This window comes from Notechis scutatus, chromosome 4 (assembly GCF_049901735.1).
Source record: "Notechis scutatus isolate UNSWTSFEM ecotype Mainland chromosome 4, rNotScu1.2, whole genome shotgun sequence".
Lineage (NCBI taxonomy): Eukaryota > Metazoa > Chordata > Lepidosauria > Squamata > Elapidae > Notechis > Notechis scutatus.
The window spans coordinates 129,842,544-129,869,687 of NC_142012.1; the positions used below are offsets into that span (position 1 = coordinate 129,842,544).

The following is a 27,144-nucleotide window of genomic DNA, read 5'->3' on the forward strand; positions in this document are numbered from 1 at the left end:
GTCACCTCACTGGATCTTACCTATTCAGCTTCCAATTTGGAGCAAGTTCAAGTGGTAGATTTTCCTACCCACCCTTCACTAATAAGGTCCTGATTACTCCAAACAATGCAGTTGGCTTTTACAAATGCTGCAATTTCACTTAAATTTGAGCACTCACTGTGTCCAGTCACATTTGCTTCTCATTTTCTGTCTGTGTCACTCCACCTATCACTTCAGCCACTTCACTTTCTGGAACTTCTAGGTAAATGAAAGGGCTTCTTAGGGTCATGGGGAGGAACCATTCAGAGACAATCTTATTAAGCTCAAAGGTCATCCAGAGGTTAACCACATGCCCAAGAAAATTGCGCTCCAGCTCACTGGAAAATTAACTAAATGCTGTTTGAAAACTTTTTCCAACCATCAATCATTTGTAGCAAGTCACCTTAATTGACTTAGCCTTCACAGGAATGTGGTAGTTCCAGTTAAGAAAATGATATCCAAGAAAAGAAACTGATGGGGACGTCTCTCTCACCAAATTTTATATGCTGAGATGAAAGCCAGATCTAATGTGTAACCAGCATGGTACAGCTAGTGTGGCCTGGGACAAATCAATGTTTGCTATTAAATTCCATGCTTCATCAGATCCTACAGAGGAAAAGTAGAAATTACCCATGACTAATAGTGAATGTGATCGTACAATCCACCTCTTGTGTATTATACTCGGCAAAGCGTTACAGTCAGTGTTGGATGTACACTGCTCAAAAAAATAAAGGGAACACAAAAATAAGACATCCTAGATCTGAATGAATGAAATATTCTTATCCAATACTTTGTTCATTACACAGTTGAATGTGCTGTCAACAAAATCACACAAAATTTATCAATGGAAATCAAATTTAGCAACCCATGGAGGTCTGGATTTGGAGTTACACTCAAAATTAAAGTGGAAAAAAACACTAAAGGCTGATCCAACTTTGATGTAATGTCCTTAAAACAAGTCAAAATGAGGCTCAGTAGTGTTTGTGGCCTCCACATGCCTGTATGACCTCCCTACAACACCTGGGCATGCTTCTGATGAGGTGGCGGATGGTCTCCTGAGGGATCTCCTCCCACACCTGGACTAAAGCATCCCCCAACTCCTGGATAGTCTGTGGTGCAATGTGGCTTGGTGGATGGAGCGAGAAATGATGTCCCAGATGTGCTCAGTTGGATTCAGGTCTGGGGAATGGGCGGGCCAGTCCATAGCGTCAATGCCTTAATCTTGAAGGAACTGCTGACACACTCCAGCCACATGAGATCTAGCATTGTCTTGCATAAGAAGGAACCCAGGGCCAACCACACCAGCATATGGTCTCACAAGGGGTCTGTGGATCTCATCTTGGTACCTAATGGCAGTTATGCTATCTCTGGCGAGCACATGGAGGGCTGTGCGGCCCCCAAAAGAAATGTCACCCCACACCATTACTGACCCACTGCCAAACCGGTCATGCTGGAGGATGCTGCAGGCAGCAGAACGTTCTCCATGCACAAAGGCAGAGGTAGCGGTCCTGATGCTGGGTTGTTGCCCTCCTACAGCCTCCTCCACGTCTCCTGATGTACTGGCCTGTCTCCTGGTAGCGCCTCCATGCTCTGGACACTACACTGACAGACACACAGCAAACCTTCTTGCCACAGCTCGCATTGATGTGCCATCCTGGATGAGTTGTACTACCTGAGCCATTTGTGTGGGTTGTAGACTCCGTCTCATGCTACCACTAGAGTGAAAGCACTGCCAGCATTCAAAAGTGACCAAACCATCAGCCAGAAAGCATAGGAACTGAGAAGTGGTCTGTGGTTACCACCTGCAAAACCACTCCTTTATTGGGGATGTCTTGCTAACTGCCTATGCTTTCCACCTGTTGTCTATTCCATTTGCACAACAGCATGTGAAATTGATTGTCAATCTGTGTTGCTACCTAAGTCGACAGTTTGATTTCATAGAAGTGTGATTGACTTGGAGATACATTGTGTTGTTTAAGTGTTCCCTTTATTTTTTTGAGCAGTGTATATTTTGTGTATATTCGTAGATATTGTACTCTCAAATCGCAAATGGAGACGTGGGTACTCTATTTTTCTTATCTTCATTTTTAAGTGCTTTGGTTTTATTGTATTGTGAACAGTTGCTGGGGTGCATCCACAGTTTCGTTGTACTTGTACAATGACAATAAAGTTCTTCTAATTCTAATGTGCAAGCAATGTTTGGCTGGCAAACTCAAGAAACAAGAATTACCTGGATTTCCCAAAAAAGTTATATTGCTAGTACGGTAACATAACAGAATCTTGAAAGCCTAAAAAATAATTTACAACTGGTGTAATTAAGGTGGAGTTATTCTGAGATTTTCTTATGTGCCTGATAGGAAGGAAGGAAGGGAGGAAGGGAGGGAGGGAGGGAGGGAGGGAGGAAGGAAGGAAGGAAGGAAGGAAGGAAGGAAGGAAGGAAGGAAGGAAGGAAGGAAGGAAGGAAGGAAGGAAGGAAGGAAGGAAAGATTCTCACTCAAGGATCTCTTCTTTAAGAGGAATAATCTCCCTGAAGTAGAGGGCATAGGTTGGACCTACCTGTTCTAAATTCAAAATCCAGATAAGACAAAACTGGACTGAGCTCAATTTTCTTATGTCAGATTTACAGAGCCTTCTCTATGGTTGATATAGTTTGCCAAATTCTCAATCCATTACTCTTTTATCTGATTCATGGACTTTGCTTCTTTCTATTTCTTCTTTCTATTTCTTCTTTTTTCATATCAGTCCTCAGCTGTTGCAGAATACTTTCTCTTTTTTTCTCCTTTCTCCTTTCCTTCTTCATGAGTGTCCTAGGAGCTGTTATGTCGCTGTTGTCACCTCTATTGTTGCATGATACATAACCCAGTCCCAGAAGACTATTATTGCCAAGTGCTGCATGTCAAACAGTAGCTCACATCAAAAACTGTCTCATTGCACAGAGCTTGCAAACTCCTACTCTTTAAGCTTTTGAGAAAAAGGGGCAGTCCTAACCTGTTCTTTAGTGGTACAACACAATTTTGTGGATCTTGCCAGCCTGCTCACAGTTCCAGGAGATATAACTTTTTTCTTTCCTTTTCCAGAGGTCTTTAAAAAAAACCATCCTACTTTAGTTCTTCCTTCTAATCACACATTGCTTACCACAGTATATCTCTCATTCAGTGAAGCTCAGTTGGGGAGCATCACGAATTCATATTCAGCAAAACTAATGAATAAATAATAGTCATCTTGATGTGATCTTTATTTTCACATCTTGATAAAGCCAGTGAGTTGTTCTAAAAAGCCTGTTAGACCAGAAAAAAATTATCAGTGAATCTTTGCCAATGGATCTCCTCAACTAAGCAGGACAAGCCAGGGTGGTATAGCAGTTACTGCCTTCACTTGGTATTTGCCAACCTCAGTTATAGGAACACTGCCAGACACCAGCACTATCACCCCTTTCACCTTTCTCCTAAGTGAAAAACACAGGGCACTTCAAGACAGGTATCTTTAGTCACTAGCTTTCTGACAAGGACTGTCAGATTATAGCTTACCAAGCATTGTTTGGCACCAAATATATCTGCTTAAAATGACAGACTTAAAGAATCTTCAACAACAAGGAAACATATAGACAGGTGTTAAGGTTAAAGAAAAGGATTGGTTCTCCAGACAAAACATGAAAGAAAGAACCATCTAATATGGCAGTTCCTAGCTTTGAAGAAAAGTGCGTCAGGATTGATTTGAACACATACATTAGAAATGAACCATCTGCCATTCTAATTATGTATTGAAGAAGTCTAGATGGGTTGAATTCCTTTCTGCCTTCTCAGTAGAGGGAGGAGGCTTAGATTTTTTATTCTTCAATCAGCCATTACTTCCAGAGTACAAATCAAATCTTCCCACCTTCACATCTTAGAACTGGATTATATTTTTACTGGTTTGTGCACTCTTAATTCCTACTATATTATAATTCTAACTCAAAATATTCTCTGTTGAATCCTAACAGATCATGCCTTATCTAAAACTTCTCTTCCTTCTGTAGCTTGATACAAAGGATTGTTTTCCTAATGGACAGAATTCTATTAGAGATCATAAGGAAATTTAGATATCTTAATACTTCTAAATCTTTTTAGAAGCTCTTCTTAGCATATAATTTTTTCTATATGTTAAAACATAAATCAAGGCTTAATGCAGAAACATGATAGAACTATTATGAATGAACATATATGAAAGTGACAAGGATCAGAATAGAGCAAGTCATCCATCCCTAATTTTCAGTGTCGTGCCTTCTTAATAATGAGTAGGGGGAGAGAACTGACAAAACAATTTAATTAATCATCAGTGCCGAAATATAGGGCATGTTCAAATAGTTCTGGACTATTTGTATAAAACTGGATGCAATCATACTGTCAAAACTGATGAAATGATAATCCGTAAAATAACAAAGAATTTAATCCCAAAGCAGATAAATATCATGAAATATAGAAGTAGAATCGCCCCACTTTCTAATATAAACTATAAAGAAAGTATCAAACTTTTGGTTGCTTTCATTCCATGAAGACAGTATGGATTTTAGATAGTCCCAATGGACTATCCAGCTTAACATTATTTATTCTTCATCTCCTGAAACTTAAATTTTTGCTAGTTGTCCTTATAATTGCACTAATTTCCCAAGCAGCTACTTGCTTTATTATACTGTGCTATTGCAAACTTCTTTCCAGCTGATTTTCTGTGAAATTGTGGCACCTCCATGTATGCTACTGGCAGGAATCAGAAACTGCATTTCATCAGCACTCATATGCACAGCTTGGGGTGCCCAGATTCTAACCTGCTAAAAATCCACCTGCCCACTCAAAGAAGCCAATTACTAACATCAATCTTAGATACTAAGCATAGTAGTTGCACATAAATCACATGAGACTAATCGAGTGGAGGGCGCAGAGAATAATATGTTATTTATAGAGAGCCAATTCTGAGCACTTAACAATTATCAGAATGCCTCTGACTTGCCACCAGAGGAAAGAAGTCTCTTTTCCATTCTCATGTTAAAAGCAAAGCAACTGAAGGTTCTGCTTTAGGATGTACCCATAGACAGTGAGGAACCAGCTAATCACATGCTTTTCATGGTTTGGTTCTGCAACCCAACAGGACAGACACAGACTTCAGAGGATAATTAGGACTGCAGAAAAAACCTTCCATTGAGGACTTGTATACTGCACAAGTCAAAAAGAGGGCTGTGAAAATATTTACAGACCCCTCACATCCTGGACATAAACTGTTTCAACTCCTACCCTCAAAACGACGCTATAGAGCACTGCACACCAGAACAACTAGATACAAGGACAGTTTTTCCCCAAATGTCATCACTCTGCTAAACAAATAATTCCCTCAGCACTGTCCAACTATTTACAAAGTCCGCACTATTACTATTAATCTTCTCATCACTCCTTATCACCCATCCCCTCCCACTTGTGACTGTATGACTGTAACTTTGTCACTTGTATCCTTACGATTTATATTGACTGTTTCCTAGTATGATTTGATTGATTATTGTACCCTATGACTATTATTAAGTGTTGTACCTGATGATTCTTGACTCTTGATGAATGTATCTTTTCTTGTATGTACACTGAGAGCATTTTCACCAAGACAAATTCCTTGTGTGTCCAATCACACTTGGCCAATAAAGAATTCTATTCTATTCTATTTCAAGTGGATCAGACCAGATCAGCAACAGCAACCTTCCCCCCACCCCAATCCATTTACTGCCCCTTTGATTTAAATATCCAGTTGTTATGGTTAGTAAAATCATCTCTGCAGATGGTTCCTGAAAGTCCTTACCTGTGTTACAACAAAACTTCATCATATCATTTAGTCATTCTCTGTCTTTTCTTTTGTACTGAAGCTTCATGCTGGGTACAAATACATGACCAGTGCATATTATACAATATGAAACCTCCTGACCTTCCTAACCTTTCTCCTTGTTCCTTTTCATTTGCTCTATCTGAGTGAAGGGGAAATGACAAAGAAGGAAAAGAAATGACCTTCTTAATTTACTTGCAGAGAGATGCTCCAAGAAAACAGTAGGCTACATTCATCCTTTGGGCTTATTTGAAGAATAGACTATGAGATCTGTCTGGAATCCAGTTATGTTCTTGTTCATAAATATTAGTAGAAATTGGCACTTTGCTATGCAGAATGCTATGCAGTTTTGCATTTTATAATCAAAAGAAACTTAACAAAAATAAAGGAGTCCAGGAATTAGTAAAATACTGTGTAGGAAAGGCCAGGTATGTTTTCATTAATGATCACAGTCACCACATAACCAATCATTTTCCAATTAGCTTTTGGGAACACTGCTAATTTTTATTTCTTTGAAATAATTCTTTGAAAACCACCTTTCCTACCTAACCACAAGAGCTTAACAGATAGGGATAAAGACTCCTTAAACTAAAAAAGGGCAGAAATTAGTCCAAATCAATGGGCAGATTTCTGATTCTGATTTGACCTGTAAAGTTTTCTAATTACAAACATTTTAACCACAGCTGCTAAATTTACACCTAAAATGAACTATTTCAATTATGAAAGTCTAAGTTAACCACTTGGGAACTTTGTGGAAAGGAATAGTGAACTCATAACCAACTTAGCAAGAAGGACAAATACAAAATATAAGCAAAGAGAATAGGGAAAGTTTAAGACAAAGTTTTCTTTTTAGAGCTTCTAGGGATGTCAAACTGGTTTTCTTTGAGGGACGGATCAGTATTGTAGTTCTCCTCTGTCGGCCGGCAGGGAAGGGGTACTGGGGGGGCACCAGGGGATAGGACAGATGCCTCCTGCAGCACCCTGCCAGCCAAAAAAGGGTGGGGGGGTCCACACGCCGGCTATTTTTGACCCGCTTTGGGCCCATTTTTCAGCCCATTTTTGAGCCTAGTTTCAGCCCGGTGTCAGCCAGCAAAGTGCTACAGGATACCATGGAGGGTGAAAATGAGGCACGCCCCCCAACATACATGGATCACTTTAGCTGCCAGAGGCACCATGAGCCAGATCCTTGATTGTTTCAGGCCAGCCCCATGGGCCGAATCTGGCCCGTGGGCCTTGAGCTTGACATCCCTGTTCTAGAGGTTTGGGGGGGGGTTGTTTTTATTATTTTTATTTTTTATTAGAATCACCTCTTTTGATCACCCCAATACCCTGATAGAATAACATACAGTGGAACCTCGGCTCATGACTGTAATCTATTCCAGGACTACAGTCACAACCTGATTTGGTTGTGACTGAAAGAACGACTGACTGCGCATGTGCAGACAAAAGATTGTGTGGACTGTTCATGCGCAGAAGGGGAAATCGGTGCAGAAAGCAAATCTGCTGTGGCTGGGTTTGTTCGCCATTTGATTTTTGAATCATGACCCAATTCAAAAATAGGATTTTTTGGTCAGAACCTCATTTGGTCATGAACAGAAGTGTTCACAACCCACGGTTCCACTGTACTATGATTTTCCCAGGACCTGAGCAATATTTCTGATGAACACTGTATTCTTATGTGAGTGACTTTGGATCTTTGAGCAAGCTGCTAAGTGGGGATAAAAGCTGGTATTAATGCCTCTCTGAGTTTGGTTGTAAGTATAAAGCGCTCTGAGCTAATAGCCCATGTTATCTGCTGCTTGTGTTCTAGGAAGGTAGAAAACAGACAGAGAAAAGGGAGAATGCTAAACATTGCAGGCCTATTCGCCCCTCAACATCCTCTCCCCCTCCATAGAATTGGTTTTATTCTTCCAAACATCAAATAATAGAAAATTTTGATTATAATTCTCCTAACTTATAAAGTTCTTATGTGTTTTTCAGCTGCTTAAGCTGAAGAAGGCTTTGAGGAGCTGTCATGCCAAGGAAATCTACCTGTGTTTCTTCTCACTTGAAAATATGACTACACTTCATGAATTATTTTAGCAAGGGAAGGCCACTTGTAGCCTCTTTCTGCCATCCATAGAGCTCCTTTGCTGTATGTCTGGTTTGACTGAAATTCTCCAAATCCATTGTTTGCTTTAAAATTTCTGTTTCACACCATGGTGATGTCATATCACACTTACAGTGTGTTTTGCTCTCAAAAATAGAAATGTTTTAAAAGGGTAAAGTAAAATCAAAACTATGACCATTATAACTAGTTCTAAAACTCACATGAGCTATTTCAAATGGGTGTGCAATTTACAAAGCAATTGTCTGCTCTGCCAATATAACCAAGTAATAATTTCTGCACCATTTCATGACTGAAAACTCTGTAACATCTATGAGATCTATGTAAGATTTACAAATGCAATCTTGCATTCTGCGGATATAATTTGATCTAACAGCCCTATCTACTGGTCATATTCTTCTGTGGGAATACCTCTCCTAGTCTGATTTTGCAAGAATGACTTATTCCTCCTAATTCTACTCAGTTTCTGGTTTTGAAGTGAGAGCTGGAATTCTTTAGTGCAATGTCATTCAAATGACTTTTCTAAAGAGTCCTTATAGAAAATATGGAGAGCTCTTTACAAGTGTATAGATAATCTTTTGCCATAATATGTACATAAAGTGGAGCCAAGAAAGAAGTTGTATTGATATAGAGTCAGGATTTGTTTAAAAGCAAGCAAAATAAAATATAGTGCCAGAATTCTACAGCTGTTTACAATTGTATTCTCCAATGTATGCTTAAAGATCATACTCTTGGTTAAAAAGGAAAAGAAAATAAATAAAGGCTATTATTTTGAATTCTCCACAGTTTCATCAGTTATGATAGAAGAGAATTATGGCTGAATGAACCTGCTGTAAAGAGAGTGAATGGCATAGACAATGATCCAACTCTCTGAAGTTAGTTGTCATTGCTGAAAAATGGACCAAGGAAACAGCAAGCTAGCAGTCGGGTTTTACATAAAAACAGGAAAGGGAAGATGCACACAAAGTGGAAAACTAGAAATTGCTTATATCTTACTGTTGCTGTCCAAACAAAACTCAAGATGTTTCAGCCAGAAAGTAGGCATTGGCATAAGCAACTTGCAAATGTCTGTTTCATCTCATGGACACAAAAATAGATGCATAGCAATCCATGCAGACTATTATCACTCAAGCAGCTTGCAGGAAAAAAAAACTTACCCAAGGAATACATCCTGCACCCAAGAAAGCTCCACACACATTTTCACTACTCAGGTAACTCTGAGGACACAGATAAACCTCCAAATGGGGTCAACTACTCTCTAAAAGAATGCAAATGACCAGCTGTTTGCAAGGAATAGAAATCTTTCCATTCCCACTATCCAATCAGAACTGAGGAAGTTTCTTCCATGAGAAGCAAAACATCTTCAGAGAAGAACAAGAAAGTTCAGTTCCTCCTGAAGAAGTACCTTTGGGACAATCATGACCTGGATCTGGGCTGAGAACCTGGATCTGGACTGGGAATATCCATAGAAATTCACCCAAGGAATAACTTCATGACACTTTTCAATATGTTTAAAAGAAATTTAAAGAAAGCAGTGAAAATGTAACTCTGATATCAGCAACTGAAAAATCAATTCATATTAATTTATGATCTTATTAGAAAAAACCCTCCCTTTTATTTTAACATAGAATTCTTTAAATAAACCACCCCCAATGTGGTGATAAGACAATACGTTACCAGGACAAAAGATTTAATCTGTTTAACATTTCTTTCTATTAGCACCTCTCCCAAGTGCACAGCCAATAAATAAATCAATAATAATAGTCTTTACATTTGCACAATAGACTGGTACAAGATAACCTAAATGTTTGTTCACAAAGAGATTTGCATCACAGGAGCCAGCTTCCTTTTGTCTGGGTAGAAGCAAGAAGATTTGCTTCAGTTTTGTCTGGTTTGGTCTTAAAGCTTTTGTCTACGTCCTGTCACTTGCCAAAGCCAGGAAAACTTTGGTTTGGGGGAGCAGCATTGCTAAAGGCAAGAAGGAGAAGATGGAGTTATGTGTTGTCCTTTAGAATTCCCCACTGACAAGCATGGTAAGCAGTCCCTCCACTTGAGACAAGTGCTCACCAAAGCTTAGGACAAGAAGCCAATGAAGGCAAATGGCAAATCCTGAAGGATTTCTTGCTATGGCTTGATGTAAGTGGGTGCTGGATGAGGCAAATGACACATTCTCTGTAGAGTTTTTCACAAGCGGTTCACAGAAGTGTAGTCAGCATTTTCTACAGCTGCAGAACGTTTTAATGGACTGAGAAAGAGCAAGAAGTATTACTGCACAAAGCAATGTTGAGGGAGTGACACTTTGCTGAAGGAAAGCATTCATTAGAAGATCCTGCATAACTTCAACAGCACTAGTAACACTCGTGTGTGCAGTATAATAGTGGATATCTGCACAGCACAGACATATCTACAGTAATTGATTGCAAATTAAGATACAACCCAATACACAGAAAATTCACCCATCATGTTTTCTTAATAAGTAAATACAGAGTAAAGAACAGAGAAAATTATCTTGCCTGGTAAGACAAATGGTCATTAAAAATCTTTTTTCTCTCGCTACTTTTTTGAGATAAATGGTAGGAGAAGCAGAAGAGCAGCAGCTGAGAACAGTTCCTTGGTGCCATTTTCCTGATCCCATGGACCTATTGCTTAATGGGATTCAATGGCTAAGAAGCAGAAAATCCACTTTCCCACCTTACCTTCCCCTTTTATCCATTTACGTGTTGGCAAGATGGAATAAGGAATTGGAAGTACAATCAAAGCTTCTTTAAGCTAGCATATTTTTTGGCAGATTCCATACTGGGTGACAATACATTAGTGCTGTCAGACAGAGATTACATAATTCAAGAATGGTATATATAGTATGATGTATGTGCGGTATGATATGGTGAATTCTGAAGAAGGCTAAGTAAACAAATCCCCCAAACACACAGGGCACAGAGCATGTTCTTTGCCATTTTAAAAGTATGACCTCATTTCATGATATGTCTGTATTTTGCAAATAGTTTCTGCAGTCTACATGAATATCTGTATACCTTGATATAAATCTATTTATGCAATTTTCTCCAACATAGTTTTCTCCACTTTCTCCCTAATATATTCTTTTTATATTAATATAGTATATATATTACATTCTACATTACAGCTATTCCTAGTGTTTGCATTTTATATCCTATTTTGTACTGTGTATTTTCTATGCATTTTTATGGTTATATTGCAACATTTGAATTATTACTTTATTCTAGTTTTGAAATATAAATTATGTTGGTTTCTACATTTAAGAAATGACCCACCATAATATACTTCACAGCAAAGTTCAATCAAACGGCAGCCAAACTGCAAATCCCCAAAAGCATTGACATCACAGGACTGCATAAAAAATTCTCCTGTTTCCAATCATCTGGTAATCAAATTTAGTGAACTAAAACCAAAGCCAAAATATCTTTGCAAAATAGTCAGCAAGTCAAAATGTGTATTTGTGTGTGTGTGTGTGTGAGAGAGAGAGAGAGAGAGAGAGACAGAGAGAGAGAGAGAGAGAGAGAGAGGGAGGGAGGAAGGGAGGGAGGGAGGGAGGGAGAGGGAGAGATAGATTTACAGGTATCTTGTACTTTTTTTTACATAAGTGCTCATATAATCTTTTCATTCACTCTCTCTTTCCAAAAACTAGACAGTTTCTCCATCCTGGCTGCTTATAGATAAATTTAATCCAAATAATCCCATACTTAGCTCCTAATTCCTCTGATAACTAAGAATTATAGAAGTTGAGGTCCAACAACTGATAAGACACCAGGTTGGAAAAAAACCTGTTACAAGTACTGATTTTATAATAACTAGACAACTTGGTCTATAAGGTTTGAATTCTGGTCTTTAAAGAAAACCAACATAGCCATGATAAAATTATGGATGTTCTCAACTTAGTCAAAAAGAAAAGAAAAGAAAAGAAAAGAAAAGAAAATGCCTACTACAATATTTCAGAATGTTAATAATGCAAGGGGAGAATCTGTTTCAGCACACACAAATACTATGATTTTATATTCTCAGGCTCCACGGTGACACAAATTGGAACTAGCAATTTATTCAAAGGGAAAAGCAGTTTGATCAGTAAATATATCATGTTAAATTATCAATTGTTATTTTCCAGTGTAGCTAATACAATATTGAAAGTAATCAATTATTGTCCTATTTGCCAAACTTTTTCTGTAGTGCAGGCAATCCTGAAGCTAATATAAAACGGATGGGAGGGAATCCTTCTTGTTCAATAATATCACAACAGGAGGAACTTATTCAAAGGAAGAAAGAAAGTGTTTTGGCTTTTTAGATTTTTAAAGTGATTTTCCTATCACCAGCCTGAACTAAAGAAGGAAATAAATTTTCACAGGTGCATGATTTACACATCCATTTGTCTATTAAGCATCTTATCTGTCAAACTATTCAAGGTGAGACCCATCAGCTCTAGCTGCTGAATCTTATCACATCCCTGCCAACAGGATGAGAATTCATGGTCCAACCTGTGAGTCCTTCTGATTCATTTCTAAGACCTGACAAAACGAAGCAATAAGCTAAATTCATAAATACAAAGCCAGGAGGCCAATAGATGTTTAAGTGGTATTCTGCTTTTCTGTACGCATCTTAGTTTTGGCTTTCTAAGAATACCCTATCAGTGAAATCTTTTTGTTGTTGTTGTTATTGTATCCTAATGGACCATATAATCCTTATATGGTCACTTGGAATTTGGCCACAAACCTATCATAAAAAAAGAATGCAAAAACAAATGCAAAAAAGAATGCAAAAACTGTGGGATCAGGTCAAAGTTGTTGTATCTCAAAACTATAGCCCCAGTAAAGAATGAACTGATTCAGTCAATGGTATTCAACAGTTAGTTTTACATTTTCATTCAGTTTACCTTTTATTTCCTATAGTCCCCAAAGTTTTGTAGCCTCAAAACTGATAGAAAGTTACAAAGACCTCAAAACTGCACAAAATTTTGTGACATATTCATGGTTCCAATATTATTATTGCCTTCCAATCAATTTCATGGGGAAGTTGTTTTGGTCAAGGGCCAACATGTGTCAATCACAAGGAACCAGAATAACACCATGAGCTGCTCAGAGTTACTCCTTTATTGTTGCCTACCTATTTACAAGAATATTGCCAGATTTACTAAACTCTCTTGGGAACTGCCAGATAAAGGCTTCAGGAATTATAGGGGAAGCTGTGGGGGGGGGGAGCTGCTGTATGTTCCTTCCTTTCCTGAAAGGTCCCCAAGCTTCCAGACTTTTCACTGCTCCCCGCATTTGAGCTAGAAATTCCACCACAACATGGAATTTTTTTTCCATTTTTTGTTTGGTTCATTAGCAAAGTTACTATATCTCATTTACAACAGGATCAACAGGACCAGGGTAAAATTAAAATTATTTGGATGAATTTATATACTATTTATCTTTTGGACTCTGTAAATAAGCTTTGAAGTTGTATGCTTGAAAAATAATGTAAAAGGCTTACAAAAATGTGTTTGTATCACACCAATAGACTAGATATTTTGGGGCATCTTTTAACATTCAAAATCTCTTTTATTATAGTGAGTCACATTAAAGTAGTGACCACAGGCAAGCAAACCATTTACAAGGGAAAGAGAAAATACTTGTTAAATGATATGTATCACATGAAAGCTGTATGAAAAGTAGCAACTCTCCATTGGAATAATTTCACTTTGTCATTCCTCTATTTTAAAAGAAAGGGAAAAAAAAAAACACATTTTACCATGAATTAAATTGATAAAAAATATCATTAATGTTGCTCAGAAATGCATCAAGGGGTACTTGCATGTCTGTGAGTAGTCTTCCAAGGCCATGTGGTCATTGACATGGGATAAATGTGGACAGATGGAACAAAAGACCAGGATGCACTGGAGGAGCTCCCTTCTGTCAGTTTTAACACCCCTAGCCTTCTTTGAGAAACACAAATGAATCCTTTAAGAGGATTATGCTTTCATGCCTTGCCTTGTTCCCCCTGGAGATTGGGGGGGGGGGAGTTGAAAATTTGTGTGTGAGAGAGACTCATACTTGTTTAGCTCAATGATTGTGGTAATTAAATATACAGGATGATGTCCTTTTGGGTTTTTTCTAGGAAATATAAATTGCTGTTTTCCTGTTAGTTTAAAGCTTTGATTCACAAGTTTGCTCAAATCTTTCTCTAATCATTTATAAGCAAAAGGAGTCTCTGTCATTAGTTTTATATGAAAACAGAAAAGATTTTAACGCCTCCTGTTACATCTTTTTCTTCTTTGTCTACAAAGGACACGCCCTCTATTTAACTCTGTAGAGTGCATAGAGACCTCTAGCGACCGAATAACATACTGCAAGTACGTTTTATATTTATAAATATGCACCTACAAGCATGCACATACACAACACGCTATTGTGACATTAAATTGCAATTATTTCTCAAATATGTCTTATGAAGATTTAGCCTAAAATCTCTGTTGCCATTAAGCAGAAAATAATTCTTTTAATGAAAATTCTGTTATTGGCCACCATCCATTTATCAAAATTCAAACCTTCAAAATACTAGTACAATTTAGATATTTTACATTAGTTATTAAGTCATTGCTTCTGAAATACCTACAACAGCCAAAGATAAGCTGTAAAACTGATACCTGGATCTTTTCTTGCAGGGTGTCATTGTTTATGACTTTATAATAGTTCATAAAAGTATTATAGTAATAAAAGATTGCATGTCAGGTTTTAAATGGCAAAATGGTAAATCTGATAAATATGAACACTACATTTTGAAAAATAGGGAGAGAGAACATAATCATCTCTTTGGGAGTTTAATTTTTATTTATTACCAAACTCTTTATGAAATCCATACCAAAGATGTCTCTGGCAGTCACTACATCGGATGCACCAAAATTCGCTTCGCTTTGGACTGAAGTCTTTCAACTGAATGTTATTTCAAAGAGACAAAGTGTAAGTAAAGCTATGAGGCATAAAGAAAAATTTGAGCAATCTTAATATAAATTCAGAAAGCAGTGACAGAAGAGAATAAATCATATAATTTCCATATTTATACATCCAGCTTCCTCTGAGGATTCCAGCAGGCAGTATCAAATTGACAGCACGCATGGCAAGGCCCAGAATAAGAGAGAGGAAAGTTCCAATTAAGAGAAAGAATCAGAGTGTTGTTCCCAGAGTTCCATTTAAATCAGAATTCATCAAAGCTTGTTCTGATTCCTGCAGCTTTGCTCAAGAAATAATGAGAAAGATGAAAGAGGACCAGCCAGCTAAAGCAATCCTGCACAATCCTTTGAAGCCAGCAAATCACAAACCTTACTTTGGAGAGTTTGTGTTTATGTAGCAGCTGTTGTTTGGCCTTCTTCGAAAGAATGATCTGTGGTTTGATTTTTTTTTTTAAATGCCCTTTCTTTGCCACAGTCCCTGAACTTTACTGTCAATAAACTGCTAGGCCTTGGGAAAACCAGTAGAGTGAAGAAATTGGATTGTGACCAGGGAGATCCAGAAACAAGTCCAATCTTAGCCATGGATGCTGACTGGATGACTTTGAACCAGTTACTCTGTCTCAAGTCAACCTACTTTATAGATGACATTTTTCCATCTTAAAAAAGTGAGATATAAAATAGACTTTCAGGGAAGAAATTGAGAACTGTAGATAGTTCAAATGAAGACAACGACCATGGCAAAATGAATAGTCAGCAAGTTTGGCTCTTCTTAATTCCTCTCCTTACAAAGGGACTTCAAAACAGTGGTCTCAAGCAAGTTTAGAGCTTTGGGAGATGAAGGAATAACATTTTACTGCAACTGCTGACAGTGTGTTCAAAAAGGAAACTGATGTCTTAATATCTAAAAGGAATATAGAAATAATAAAATAAAAGAGGATATTTTTTACAAAAGAGGCTTGTTAAAGCTCAAAAACTTTTGTGAGAAGGGACAAAGAAAAAATGAAAATCAAATTTTGAGACATTATTTAAAGGCACCAAAGGTCAAGATAGTTAGAAATAAAAGAAGGAATATAAATTTGATTTATATGATCAAGGTTAAAATAGATGTGTTATCATCTCTGCTAATACTTAATAGACTGCTGATCATGACGAAAAAGATGAGGCTTTAAAGATTTGTTGATAGATAAGAGATGGGATATAATCATTTTTTTTAATTTGTAGATAAGGTGATATGTCACTAAAATTGTTTATACTTGTGATGAAGGAAGAAGTCAATTTTTTATTTTTATTTATTATATTCATATTTTTCTTTTTTTCCTATTTTTTCTGCATTTTTTATTTTTTTATGTTTTAGTTTGCATTAGCTTTTTTATTTTAATTATAATGTTTAATAACATTTATTTAAAAAGTCAACCCAAACTAACTAGATCCATTATTTATTCATTTTAAAAAAAAACTATTCAATTACATAACCATGTGTAAGTATAAGCATTTTAAGGTCAATAGATATGTTCAAATAGCATTAATGTATACAAAGAAAAACAAAATAAGACAAAAACTATTCAAGCAGTATATCCAGACAACATTGTGCCCAAGGTCTCAGGCTGGATACATTTTTAAGAGTATCTAAGGGTATTCTCATGAGTGTTAAATACTACCATAAATTATGGTATTCATACCATAATTATAAAGTATGAGGAAACTATATCTACCATCAAAGGATGGATACCATTGTATGTTTGGCTTTCCCTCGTGTTTGTGCACTGTGGAGGAATTTACATCAGGTAATCAGAAGGAGAAGGAGAAATAGTTGGTCAGACCTGAGAAAACCACATTAATGTTTCAGATAGCAGAACTAATATCTGATATTGTTAGTTTAAGCTATGGTTGGTTTATATATCTTTGGAATAGGAGCTAACACCTTTGACCTTATCTATGTTTATGAAGACATTTGCATATCTCTTTCCGCATTGGAGTTGTAGTGTGTGTGAATACTTAACTCTTCTGTCAATTTATTTTATTTCTATTCTTTTTGATGCCATTATATAATTAGTTCCTTGTTTTCTTACAGTTTCCAAATCTGTAATAGCAAAATGTTTACAATGGTACAGAATAAAATAGATTAGTAAGGCAAGAAATAGCATTGGAGCCAAGTAGAGAAAACACTAGGACCTGTAGATCAGGAGACTAGCCATGGGATAGGTAGGAACTTTTGTTATCTTATTGTTTAGTTTTTAAATAAGAAATTTACCAAAAGTCTCACACTAAGTTTACCACATGTCTTTGTTTTCTGATATGCCACTCATCTTCATAAACATAGATAAGGTCAAAGGTGTTAGCTCCTATTCCAAAGATATATAAACCAACCATAGCTTAAACTAACAATATCAGATATTAGTTCTGCTATCTGAAACATTAATGTGGTGGGAAGTGAAAAGAGCATCCAAAGAAAATACATGAGGAGCAAAATGTTGATGAGCATAAAGTGAAACACCCTGGCCTAGGTGAGTTACATTATCAAAGCTTTGTCTATCAGTCTCAGCTACTTTTTGGCACAAATGCAGGGAGAAAATAAGACACTCTTCGCTTCAGTATTTGGTAACACAAAAGCTTATTGTTTATTCCTTCCTCCGCAAGGAGTCTGAGATAATAGCTAAGCAAATAAAATAAAGTTGGATCTAACCTGAGTTTCCTGGGATTCGATATTTATAATAATTTCCCCTCATTACCCTTCATTACCCCCTGATTACCCTTATTACCCATGATTACTAGTATTAGTGATAATTGTTCGTATGAATTGTGGTTAATGCATATAGCTTCACCTCACAGCATTTTACATATACTGCACATATTATTATGATACAGAGTTTATTCTGATGAAGAGGAATGCCATCCTTCAGGTCGCTGTGGCTTCAATTCAAACATGTGTGTTGTGTAGTCGTGACATGTGTCCCCCTCTACCAGTCTATAAAACAATATACATTATATCACTAATTATTTCTCTACTTGTGGTTCAGGTTTATCGGGATATTTGGTATGGAATTGCCTTATCAGTCTATTTGCACACACATCTGCTACTTTCACCCAGGTTGCCTTTGTTTCAGGATATCCTTTCCATCTCACTAAGTATTGTAACACTTTTCTACATATCCACAAATCTAGAATTTTATCAATTTCAGCATGGGTTACATCTTTAGCTATTACATATTCCTCAAGTTGAGGTATATCAATGTGTTCTACAGGCTTCAGTAAGCTAGCATGAATCACAGGATGTATTCGATGTAACCGTGGTGGCAATTTAAGTTTTACAGTTAGTTTATCACGTTCGTAATTTGGAAAGGTCCAATATATTTTGGTCCCAATTTTCGACTATTTAGGTGTAATTTTATATATTTAGTTGGTAGGTAAACATGATCTCCAGGTTTGAATGCTTTATACTCTTTTCTTTTCTTGTCTGCTTGTTGTTTATATTCAAGTGCTGTTTTATTGAGTCTCTTTTACTATATCCCAACTAACCTGAACTTTTTTCGACCACATTTGGACACTTATGGGTTGTTGTTCATCACATAGTAAATCAGGGATTGGCACAAATTATATCCCATTTACTACCTGGAAGGGCTATATCCTGTGCTTTCACATATAGCATTATTATATGCTACTTCAGTAAATGGAAGTAAATCAGCCCATTCTCGCTGTTGGTAAGATGTATATGATCTCAAATATCTTTCAATCATCGCATTAGCTCTTTCAGAAGCACCATTGGTGCTGGGATGATATGCAGAGCTAAGACCTTGAGAGCATCCTAAAAGGTGTACAAACACTCTCCAAAATTATGCTGTGAATTGCATACTTCTAGTCGAAATTATCCTCCTGGGTATGCCATGTAGTCTATATACATGTTTTATAAATAGGTTGGCTAATTTTGTTGCCGAAGGTAATCCTTTACACGGTATAAAGTGAGCTTGTTTTGAAAACAAGTCTATAATAGTCCAGATTACTGTATATCCGTTACTGCTGGGCACCTCCACAATAAAGTCCATGGCTATATCTTGCCATGGCTGGTTTGGATCCAATACAGTTGGTAATAGTCCTAAAGGTTTTCCTACTCAAGGTTTCGTAGTAGCACAAATGTGGCATTCTTTAATGTACTGTTCAATGTCTGATCTCATATATGGCTACCAAAACTGCCGCCTTACCAAATGTAGTGTTTTTAAAAATCCAAATCCATGCTTTACATCATGACATTGGGATAATATCTTTTTCCTACAAATTGATGGAACATATATTTTATCCCCTCTCCAATACAACCCATCTTTATTTAAACAGGCAGTATTATTTGTTTTTATCCATACATCCATTTTTGTAGCCTCTTGTAATTCCTTTTTAGTTATCTCTTTCGTGGTTAACATCTGAATTTGTTCGGTTGACGAAATCATGGGCTGAATAACTTCGTCTCTAGACACATTGTATTGAGGTAGTCTAAATAGTGCATCTGCCATTTTACCTCCCGGAACATATCGCAACTGGAAGTCAAAACGTTTAAAATACAAAGCCCTTCTTACTTGTTTAGGGGATAGTTTTTTCAGTTTCTGTAATGCTTGTAAATTTTTATGATCTGTCCAAACTTCGAATTTTTCTGCATGCAGCCCTCCCAAGCTCCGTTTTCACTGGCAGAGAGTTGTTCGAGGCCATCGCAGCTGAAAACAGAGATCACAAGGGCTGGGGGTGGCACTCCCAACTCCGTTTTCATTGGCAGAGGATTGCAGGAGGCTGTTGCAGCCGAAACAGAGTTCGGGAGTTGGTTTTTTATGGCAGAACATTCGGGCCACCACAGGCACCCCCGACACAAGTGATGTCAAGCTGGCCATGCCCACCCTGGACACGACCACTCCAACCCTCCAAGGTCCAACACATCCATGATACGGCCGTTAATGAAATTGAGTTTGACACCCCTGTTCTACAGGAAGTGCACTCACATGGAAAGACTTTAGTTTTCATACAATCTATGAGCATATTTTAGTAGTTTCCTTTCAAATAAACATTGGTTTAACAGCTTCAAGATATTTCAGAATCTATTCCAGATACACCAAACCTTAACAATATTTTAGAATGTAGTATATCTCAGTTTTATTATGCAAAACAATTTTTTAATTACAGTGAGAGAGAAAGAAAGATAGAGCACAGATTTTAGACTGCAAGATTATCCCCTGGGAAACAGTGTAATCTTTTTCAAGAAATAATGTTTATGTTTCTATCTAGGTAATTCTAGTATCAAAATGAAAGCACAGAAATCTCTCGTGTAAGACTTTCTAGTGAAATAGGCTTTAGTTGACACTGAGTGTTCATTTTGGATCTACAGAAACTCACTAAATTCCATATTTTTAAAGTAAGTCAAACAACAAAAACATTGATCAGAATTTTAATTCTCATCAGTTATTTGGCATGGTCAATCACAAAGGGTCATAGAAGTTGTAGTCTGAAAGATCTGATGGGTAGCACTGCCCACCCCATCATTGTTTAGAAACTTTTTGTGGAGGCATCAAATCCTTCTATTCCATTTTCTCTTCTATCATCTTTCCTCTCACATTATTCATATTTAATCTTTCTATGCTGTAATTTGGTTTCAATTTATTTCAGCACCTGCTCATGAAGCCACTAGATGGTGGGCACGATAATGGCCATCAATTACATTTTGATGCCTTTTTATGACTGTGATACATTTCCAGTGATATATGAAGAACCATCACCTGTTATTTGACTGTTTTTATTTCAATGCACAGTAACTTCCAAGAGACCACATCACTTGTCTGATTAAATCCAATAAACAGTTAGAGGCTGTGTAGTATGAATAGCCTTTATTTTCTGTTCAGTCATAGATCAACTGCAGATTGATATGCCTTCCAGATATGTTAGAATAAATCTGACATTTTCAGCTAGCATTGCAAATCCAGTTTATAGGAACTGTATCTTAATGCATTTCATAGCTGGAGAAGGATGATGTGTAAATTGAAAACCAGTTTCTGCAGATTAATTTCTAGAGCTGTGCAGAGGTTCAGAAATAATTTGCAATGGTTTTTCTGGAGTGTATAGGACAGAAATTGCAGCATCTGTCTGCAACTCTTTAAAGCACCCACATCTTTTCTCAAGGTTGTTTGCTGCCTTTTGTAGCTGCCCTATGATCTGGGAAATATTTATTTATTTATTTATTTTTATTTATTTGATTTGCCAATTGTTTACAAGATAATAAGTATAAGTGTATACATAGTTGTGAATACATGATATGGGTACATATAAGAAAAATAAAAGAATAAGAGAAACAATAGGACAGGGACGGTAGGCACGTTGGTGCGCTTATGCACGCCCCCTACAGACCTCTTAGGAAGGGGGTGAGGTCAATAGTAGACCGTCTAAGGTTAAAGTTTTTGGGGTTTGGGGAAGAGACTACAGAGTCGGGTAGAGTATTCCAGACATTGACCACTCTATTGCTGAAGTCGTATTTCCTGCAATCAAGTTTGGTGCGGTTTACTTTGAGTTTGTATCTATTGTGTGCTCTTGTGTTGTTATGGTTGAAGCTGAAGTATTCATTGACAGGTAGGACATTGCAATGTATGATTTTATATACCATGCTTAAGTCAGACCGAAGATGGCGTAATTCAAGGTTTTCTAGTTCTAGAATTTCAAGTCTGGTGGCATAAGGTATTCTACAACGAGTAGAAGAGTGGAGAACTCTCCTTGTGAAATATTTCTGGACTTTCTCAATTGTGCTAATATCAGATACGTAATGAGGTAAATAGATACGTAAATATCTATAGATATCTATAGATATTTAAACAGATACGTAAATAGGGTGGCTATACACTTACATTCACAAACCACATACTTTGAAGTACTGCTTCGGTACCAATTTCAAAGCACTGCATATTTGTCTTATTTTCCTTAGATATTGCTTTCAGATGAAAAACAAAGCACAAGCAGCTAAGCATTTTTTAGAAAATATATTTAAAAGCCAAGTAATATTCTTTTCTATTATTAGTTTTTGTTGGCAGGAAGTTATTTGGAAGATAATTTTAAAGTGTGAATGAGTATATAAGGTCAAATAACTTTTTTACAGTATGTCTCATATACAGTAGCATACATCTTTTGCAGCTTGAAGTATTTAGTAAACATTTATAGGCCTTTTTCTCAGCTTTTCATATATAAATACTGCATATGTTATGAAAAATGAGTATTCAAGCCAGTTTGTGTTGGGCATCTAACCAGTGTCTGACTGCAGATGTGACATAGAGCACAGCTCTCCTTTCACAATGAACCATTCCCAGTATGTGGTTTCACACTTATAAAATCTAACTGAATCATGCTGATCTCCATACTCCACCCACAAGTACAGCTTATGTTTGATCATGTTGATGCTTTCATTCCCAAATCATCAAAGAAGAAAACAGAATGTAATCTTCCATTTCAGCCTATCTTTCTAATCTCCCCATCTCTGACAATACTTTGGTTAGAGCAGGGGTCTCCAACCTTGGCCACTTGAAGACATGTGGACCTCAAGTCCCCAAAATCCTCAGCCAGCAAAACTGGCTGGGGAATTCTGGGAGTTGAAGTCTACAAGTCTTCAAGCGGCCAAGGTTGGAGTCCCCTGGGTTAGAGGAATGAAATCTCTGGCTCCACTCACACAAAAGAGGAAAACCCCAGGTCAGTTACAACAATTAAGACAGCCTCATTAGTTTAGGTCTAAATAAAATACATCTTCTCTATATTGAGGGATTCATAGCCAAGCTAATATCTGAGCTCCAGATTTAGAGGAAAAGATCTTCACTCTCTCTTTACTGAGTAAGAAAGGAAAATAGCTATTTACAGAATGGCCAGCATGAAGCAAGCTGTTCGGTTATTTCTTGACAGAATTCTCTTCACATGTCACAAAAACACCACTGGATCAGATATTTGTCCCCAATTTATACATGTTACCATTTGCCTTTTGTAAGTATTGGTAATCACAAACTGGATCCCCATTTACTAACCAGACATTTTTACAAGGTTGAATGCAGAAAATTATTAGCTGGCATGCGAGGCAACAGAGCTAGAATATTAATCATTCACAGCTACATTTTAGTTCATCCAACCACACAGAAGTTGTTCATTTTATCTAAATCAATCTCTCCCCCACACTCCCCATTTAATGCATTGCACTGCAGTTCCTATCAGTCCAAGGCAGCATGACTACGGATGGTAGCAATCATTGTCCTATTAATCTCAGATAGGAACACTGGGAACATAAAGAAAAAGGATGCTATAGATAATCACTGCTCAAACTTCAGGATAGGTGTAAAATATGACTAAATGGTTCTATTCTAAGCTGAAGCATCATCTTCAGCACCTGGAGGAGAGAGAGCAAAATATATGCTGAAATGTTCCTACCCATATTGGGCTGAGTGAAATTCATCAATAAAAGAAAAAGAGGGGAAGGCAGAATGTTCTGGCACTCAGATCACTTTCCCTAAGAAAATATGACTAACACTAAAATTGCAATTATTTTGGCAACAGATCATAACAATTGTATTTATCCAGGCATGTTAATTTTCCATTTTCCCAGTTAAATCTTTCATTGGATTTTGTTCTATTTTTAAACTGTATTTTTATGCTACCTAGTTACCTACAAGGACAATTTGTTTTAAAACAACTAACTTAAAGGAACTGATCAACATATATCAACATATACTGTACCTATTTGTGCCCTCAGCAATCCTTACTGTAGGAGAAGCAGGCATTGAGAAGACTCATTTCAGATCTACAGTTATCACAAATAAATAAACCTACGTCAATTTTCAAGTTCTTAAGTAACCACATGATGTGGGCCTTCTCAACATAGAGCTAATAGTGTTCTTCTATTGGCAAACCCCCATCAGTCAAAGAATGATGACCGGTGGAGTCTAGGAAGAGGGTTTTCTCTCCTGCTGCACCTGCATTGTGGAACATCTTGCCCTCAGAAGTGAGGAAAGCCCCCAATATCTTGGTCTTCTGCAAAGGGATCAAAACCTGGCTGTGCAGACTTGCATGAGGGACACAGAGGCCCACACAACTGTGGGGCTGGCTAGTCCCATGAGACTGTCCGTAACCTGCATTGACAACATCTAACCTTCCATCTTGGAATGTTTCACCTTTTGAAAGTTTATAATGTTATTTTTATAATGTTAAAACTTTTCAATCTTAAATTAATTTTGATTTTAATATCTTTAATTGACAAGGCAATGGCCATCAGACAACAGCAAATTATCATCTTACCTTTACAGGCCATATTGTTCTCAGGCTCATATCCAGCCTTGCAAGTACAGCGGCCAATGGGAACCATCCATTCCCCATCACCATTGCAGTACAATTTAATGGGTACATCCACCTCCTCGGCATTGGGAATGCACGTACCTCGTGCAATCACTAAGGAAGTACTTTCTGCTCCTGTCATGGTCTCTGGGAAGATGGCAAAATTTTGCACCACACTTGGGCATTTCTTAAAGAAGACCCTTACAGAGAGCAATGACATGCATGCCCCATAATCCTGAAAGGCAAGGTAAAAGCCATTCCGATTGAGGGGCCCAAAGCTCCTCACCTCTGTGTTCACCTTCATTAACCTGCCACCAAAGTCCACCTGAGAGAAGCTCTCATCTGCAGCAATAGTGTCCACCTTGAGGTAGGGGGCTTCTGTCCAGAAAGCTGACTTCTTGGTGGCAATAACAGAGTCTGTTTCATAGTAATATAGGTTGAAAGTTTCCTTACAGGAACCAGGAACATTGGGAAGGCTGCTACAGTCCCGTACAGTGAAGCGCATTTCTGTATAAATACGGTGTGCACCATGTCGATTTATGAAGGTAGTAAGTAACCAATTGTTCTGGTTGGGTTCAAAGACGTTGCAAACTTGGTAAGTACGTATTGTGTTGAGGTTCTCATCGTAGCCACTGACTTCCTCCCACTGTATGGAACAAATAAGAAAGGGCGAAATCAGGCAATTGAACAAGATGAAAGGAAAAGAAGGGAAAAGAGGGATGGCATTTGGAGAATTATTACTTACAACATGATAACTGGGATGTAAAGCCTTAGAAAAGCGTTAAAGCTTTACAATCAGTTGGAAAAATGTGTGCAATGTTGCTGATGTTAGGGCGTATTCCAGGGTTTATGACCTTGGAATCAGCCAACAAAAATTAAAACAAGTAAACTATCTCTAGCTAACAGGAAAAAAAAAGTTTACGTGCATGAATGTATGCATAAAGACAGGGAAAGCCACAGTAGCCTCACAAAATGAATACACTTTTAGTATTTATTGTTAAAGCTGATGTAACGTAAATGCATCTCTGACAGGTATTCTGATAAAATTAATAAAATTCAACTAGTTTTTGTTGCTCTGGTAAGCTGACCTCTTTTAACTCCCTAACTGACAGAATCACATTAAGCTTGGTAGTTTCCTAAGAACACTTACCTTGAAAAGAACTGGCAACTTGTGTTTAAAGAAAGGGTTGGAACTGAATTCAATATGATTAACAAGACATTTGAAGCAATTTTTTGAAAATTAGTCTGTGATTTACATGCTCCTTTGGATAAAAAGAAAGAATCTTAAAGTTGTAGTGAAATATCATGCAGAAATAGTATTTCTAAACCAGAAAAAAAGACATACTAAACTTATTTATTACAGAACTTTATACTTCAGCTTCATGATCCCAAGACAGGTCACACCTGAGTAAGAAAATATGATTCTACATATGGCTTATTAAAGCAACTGTATATTTTTAGACTAGTTCAGAAGATTAAAAAAAATATCCAGTTGCTTTAAACAGGTGCCAACCTGTGCATCCCAGATCACTTCTGATAAAATGTTTCTGAAGCATTCATAGGCCTAACAATATATATATTGTTAGAGCAACAATCATAGTGAAACAGCAGTAACATCTATTAAGTATAAAGTCCTTGCACCCTTATACAAGAGTTTTAGATTGTTAAAGTGGCCTAGGAGGTGATGTGAGTGAGTCCTAGCAGTGTTTAATTGTTATTTGAGTGAAGGGGTTGTTCCTTTGTCTTTTAAAGAGGCCTTGCTTTTCCCCCTACTCCAGAAGTCAATGCTGGATCCCACTAAACTGGACAATTTTCATCCAGTCTTCTACCTCCCCATTTTTGGGAAAGCAATTAAAAAGATGGTTGTGCAATAGCTCCAGAGGGGCTTGGATGAAACAAATTATCCAGATGTATGTGATAGAAATGTCATTGGTTGCAGTTTTGGATTATCTCTAGTGTAGGCTGGATGGGTATTATGTATCTATTCTTGTCCTAGTTGACTTCTTGGTGGCTGTCAATACTTTTGAACATGGTATCCTTCTGGATTTCCTCAGAGGATTGAGGGTGGTCAGCATGGTGTGCTGGTTCACTTCCTTCCTTCAGGATCCATTCCAGTCAGTGTTGACTGGCAACTAAATGCCCCACCCTCAGTCTCTATTATGTGAGATGCCATAGTGCTCAGTTCCTGTTTAACATCCACATGAAGCTAATCAGATGATATCCAACTCAACATCTCTGCCCCTGTTGAATTAAGTGATGTCATGAATGTCTCATGCCAATGCTTGGAAGCTGTGAGGGTCTGGATGGGGAACAACAGAATAACTGAACCCTGGCAAGATGAAGTGGTTTTGATGTTTAGGGCCAACTGATTCAAGAACTATGCTATCTTTGGTTTTGGACAGCATTGCATTGCCCCAGACAGATGCAGTGTGCAATCTGGGGGTTCTCATACACTCACAATTCCTGCTTGAAAAGCAGATCACAGTTCTGGCTATGGTGACCTTTGCACAGTTTCATGTTCTGCACCAGTTATGCTCATTCCTAGATCAGGGGGTCAGAGAGACTCTGTTCATAGTCACCTATATCCTAATTACTTCCAGATTGGACTATTGTAAGGTACTCTACATTGGGCTGCCCTTGAAGTGTATCCTGAAGTTTCTATTGTGCAGAATGCAGTGGTGCAGGGAGTGATGTATCCCCCAAGAACATCACACATCACACTCCTTCTCTGCAAACTGCACTGTTGCCAGTTTGCTTCTGGGTACAATTCATAATGTTGATTTTAAACTTTAAAGACTTTTATGGCATGGGACCAGGTTATCTGAGGGAACATCTCCACAATTAGATCAGCCCATCCCATTAGCTATGGCAGAGAGGGCATGCTTTGGCACCATCTGCTAGGGACATACAT

General features: G+C 37.5%; 1 protein-coding gene across 7 annotated transcripts in view; it reads right to left on the reverse strand.

The window, feature by feature from the left end:
- EPHB1 (EPH receptor B1) overlaps nt 1-27,144 on the reverse strand; it is a 385,756-nt gene that overhangs the window by 211,795 nt on the left and 146,817 nt on the right. For all 7 annotated transcript variants that reach the window (XR_015749454.1, XR_015749456.1, XR_015749455.1 and 4 more), the window contains exon 3: nt 24,198-24,879. Coding sequence is in view for 4 of the 7 variants with exons in the window: in XM_087964909.1 (XP_087821035.1) it covers nt 24,198-24,879 (682 nt within the window). In the remaining 3 variants the exon portion in view is untranslated. The remainder of the gene's footprint in view (nt 1-24,197; nt 24,880-27,144) is intronic.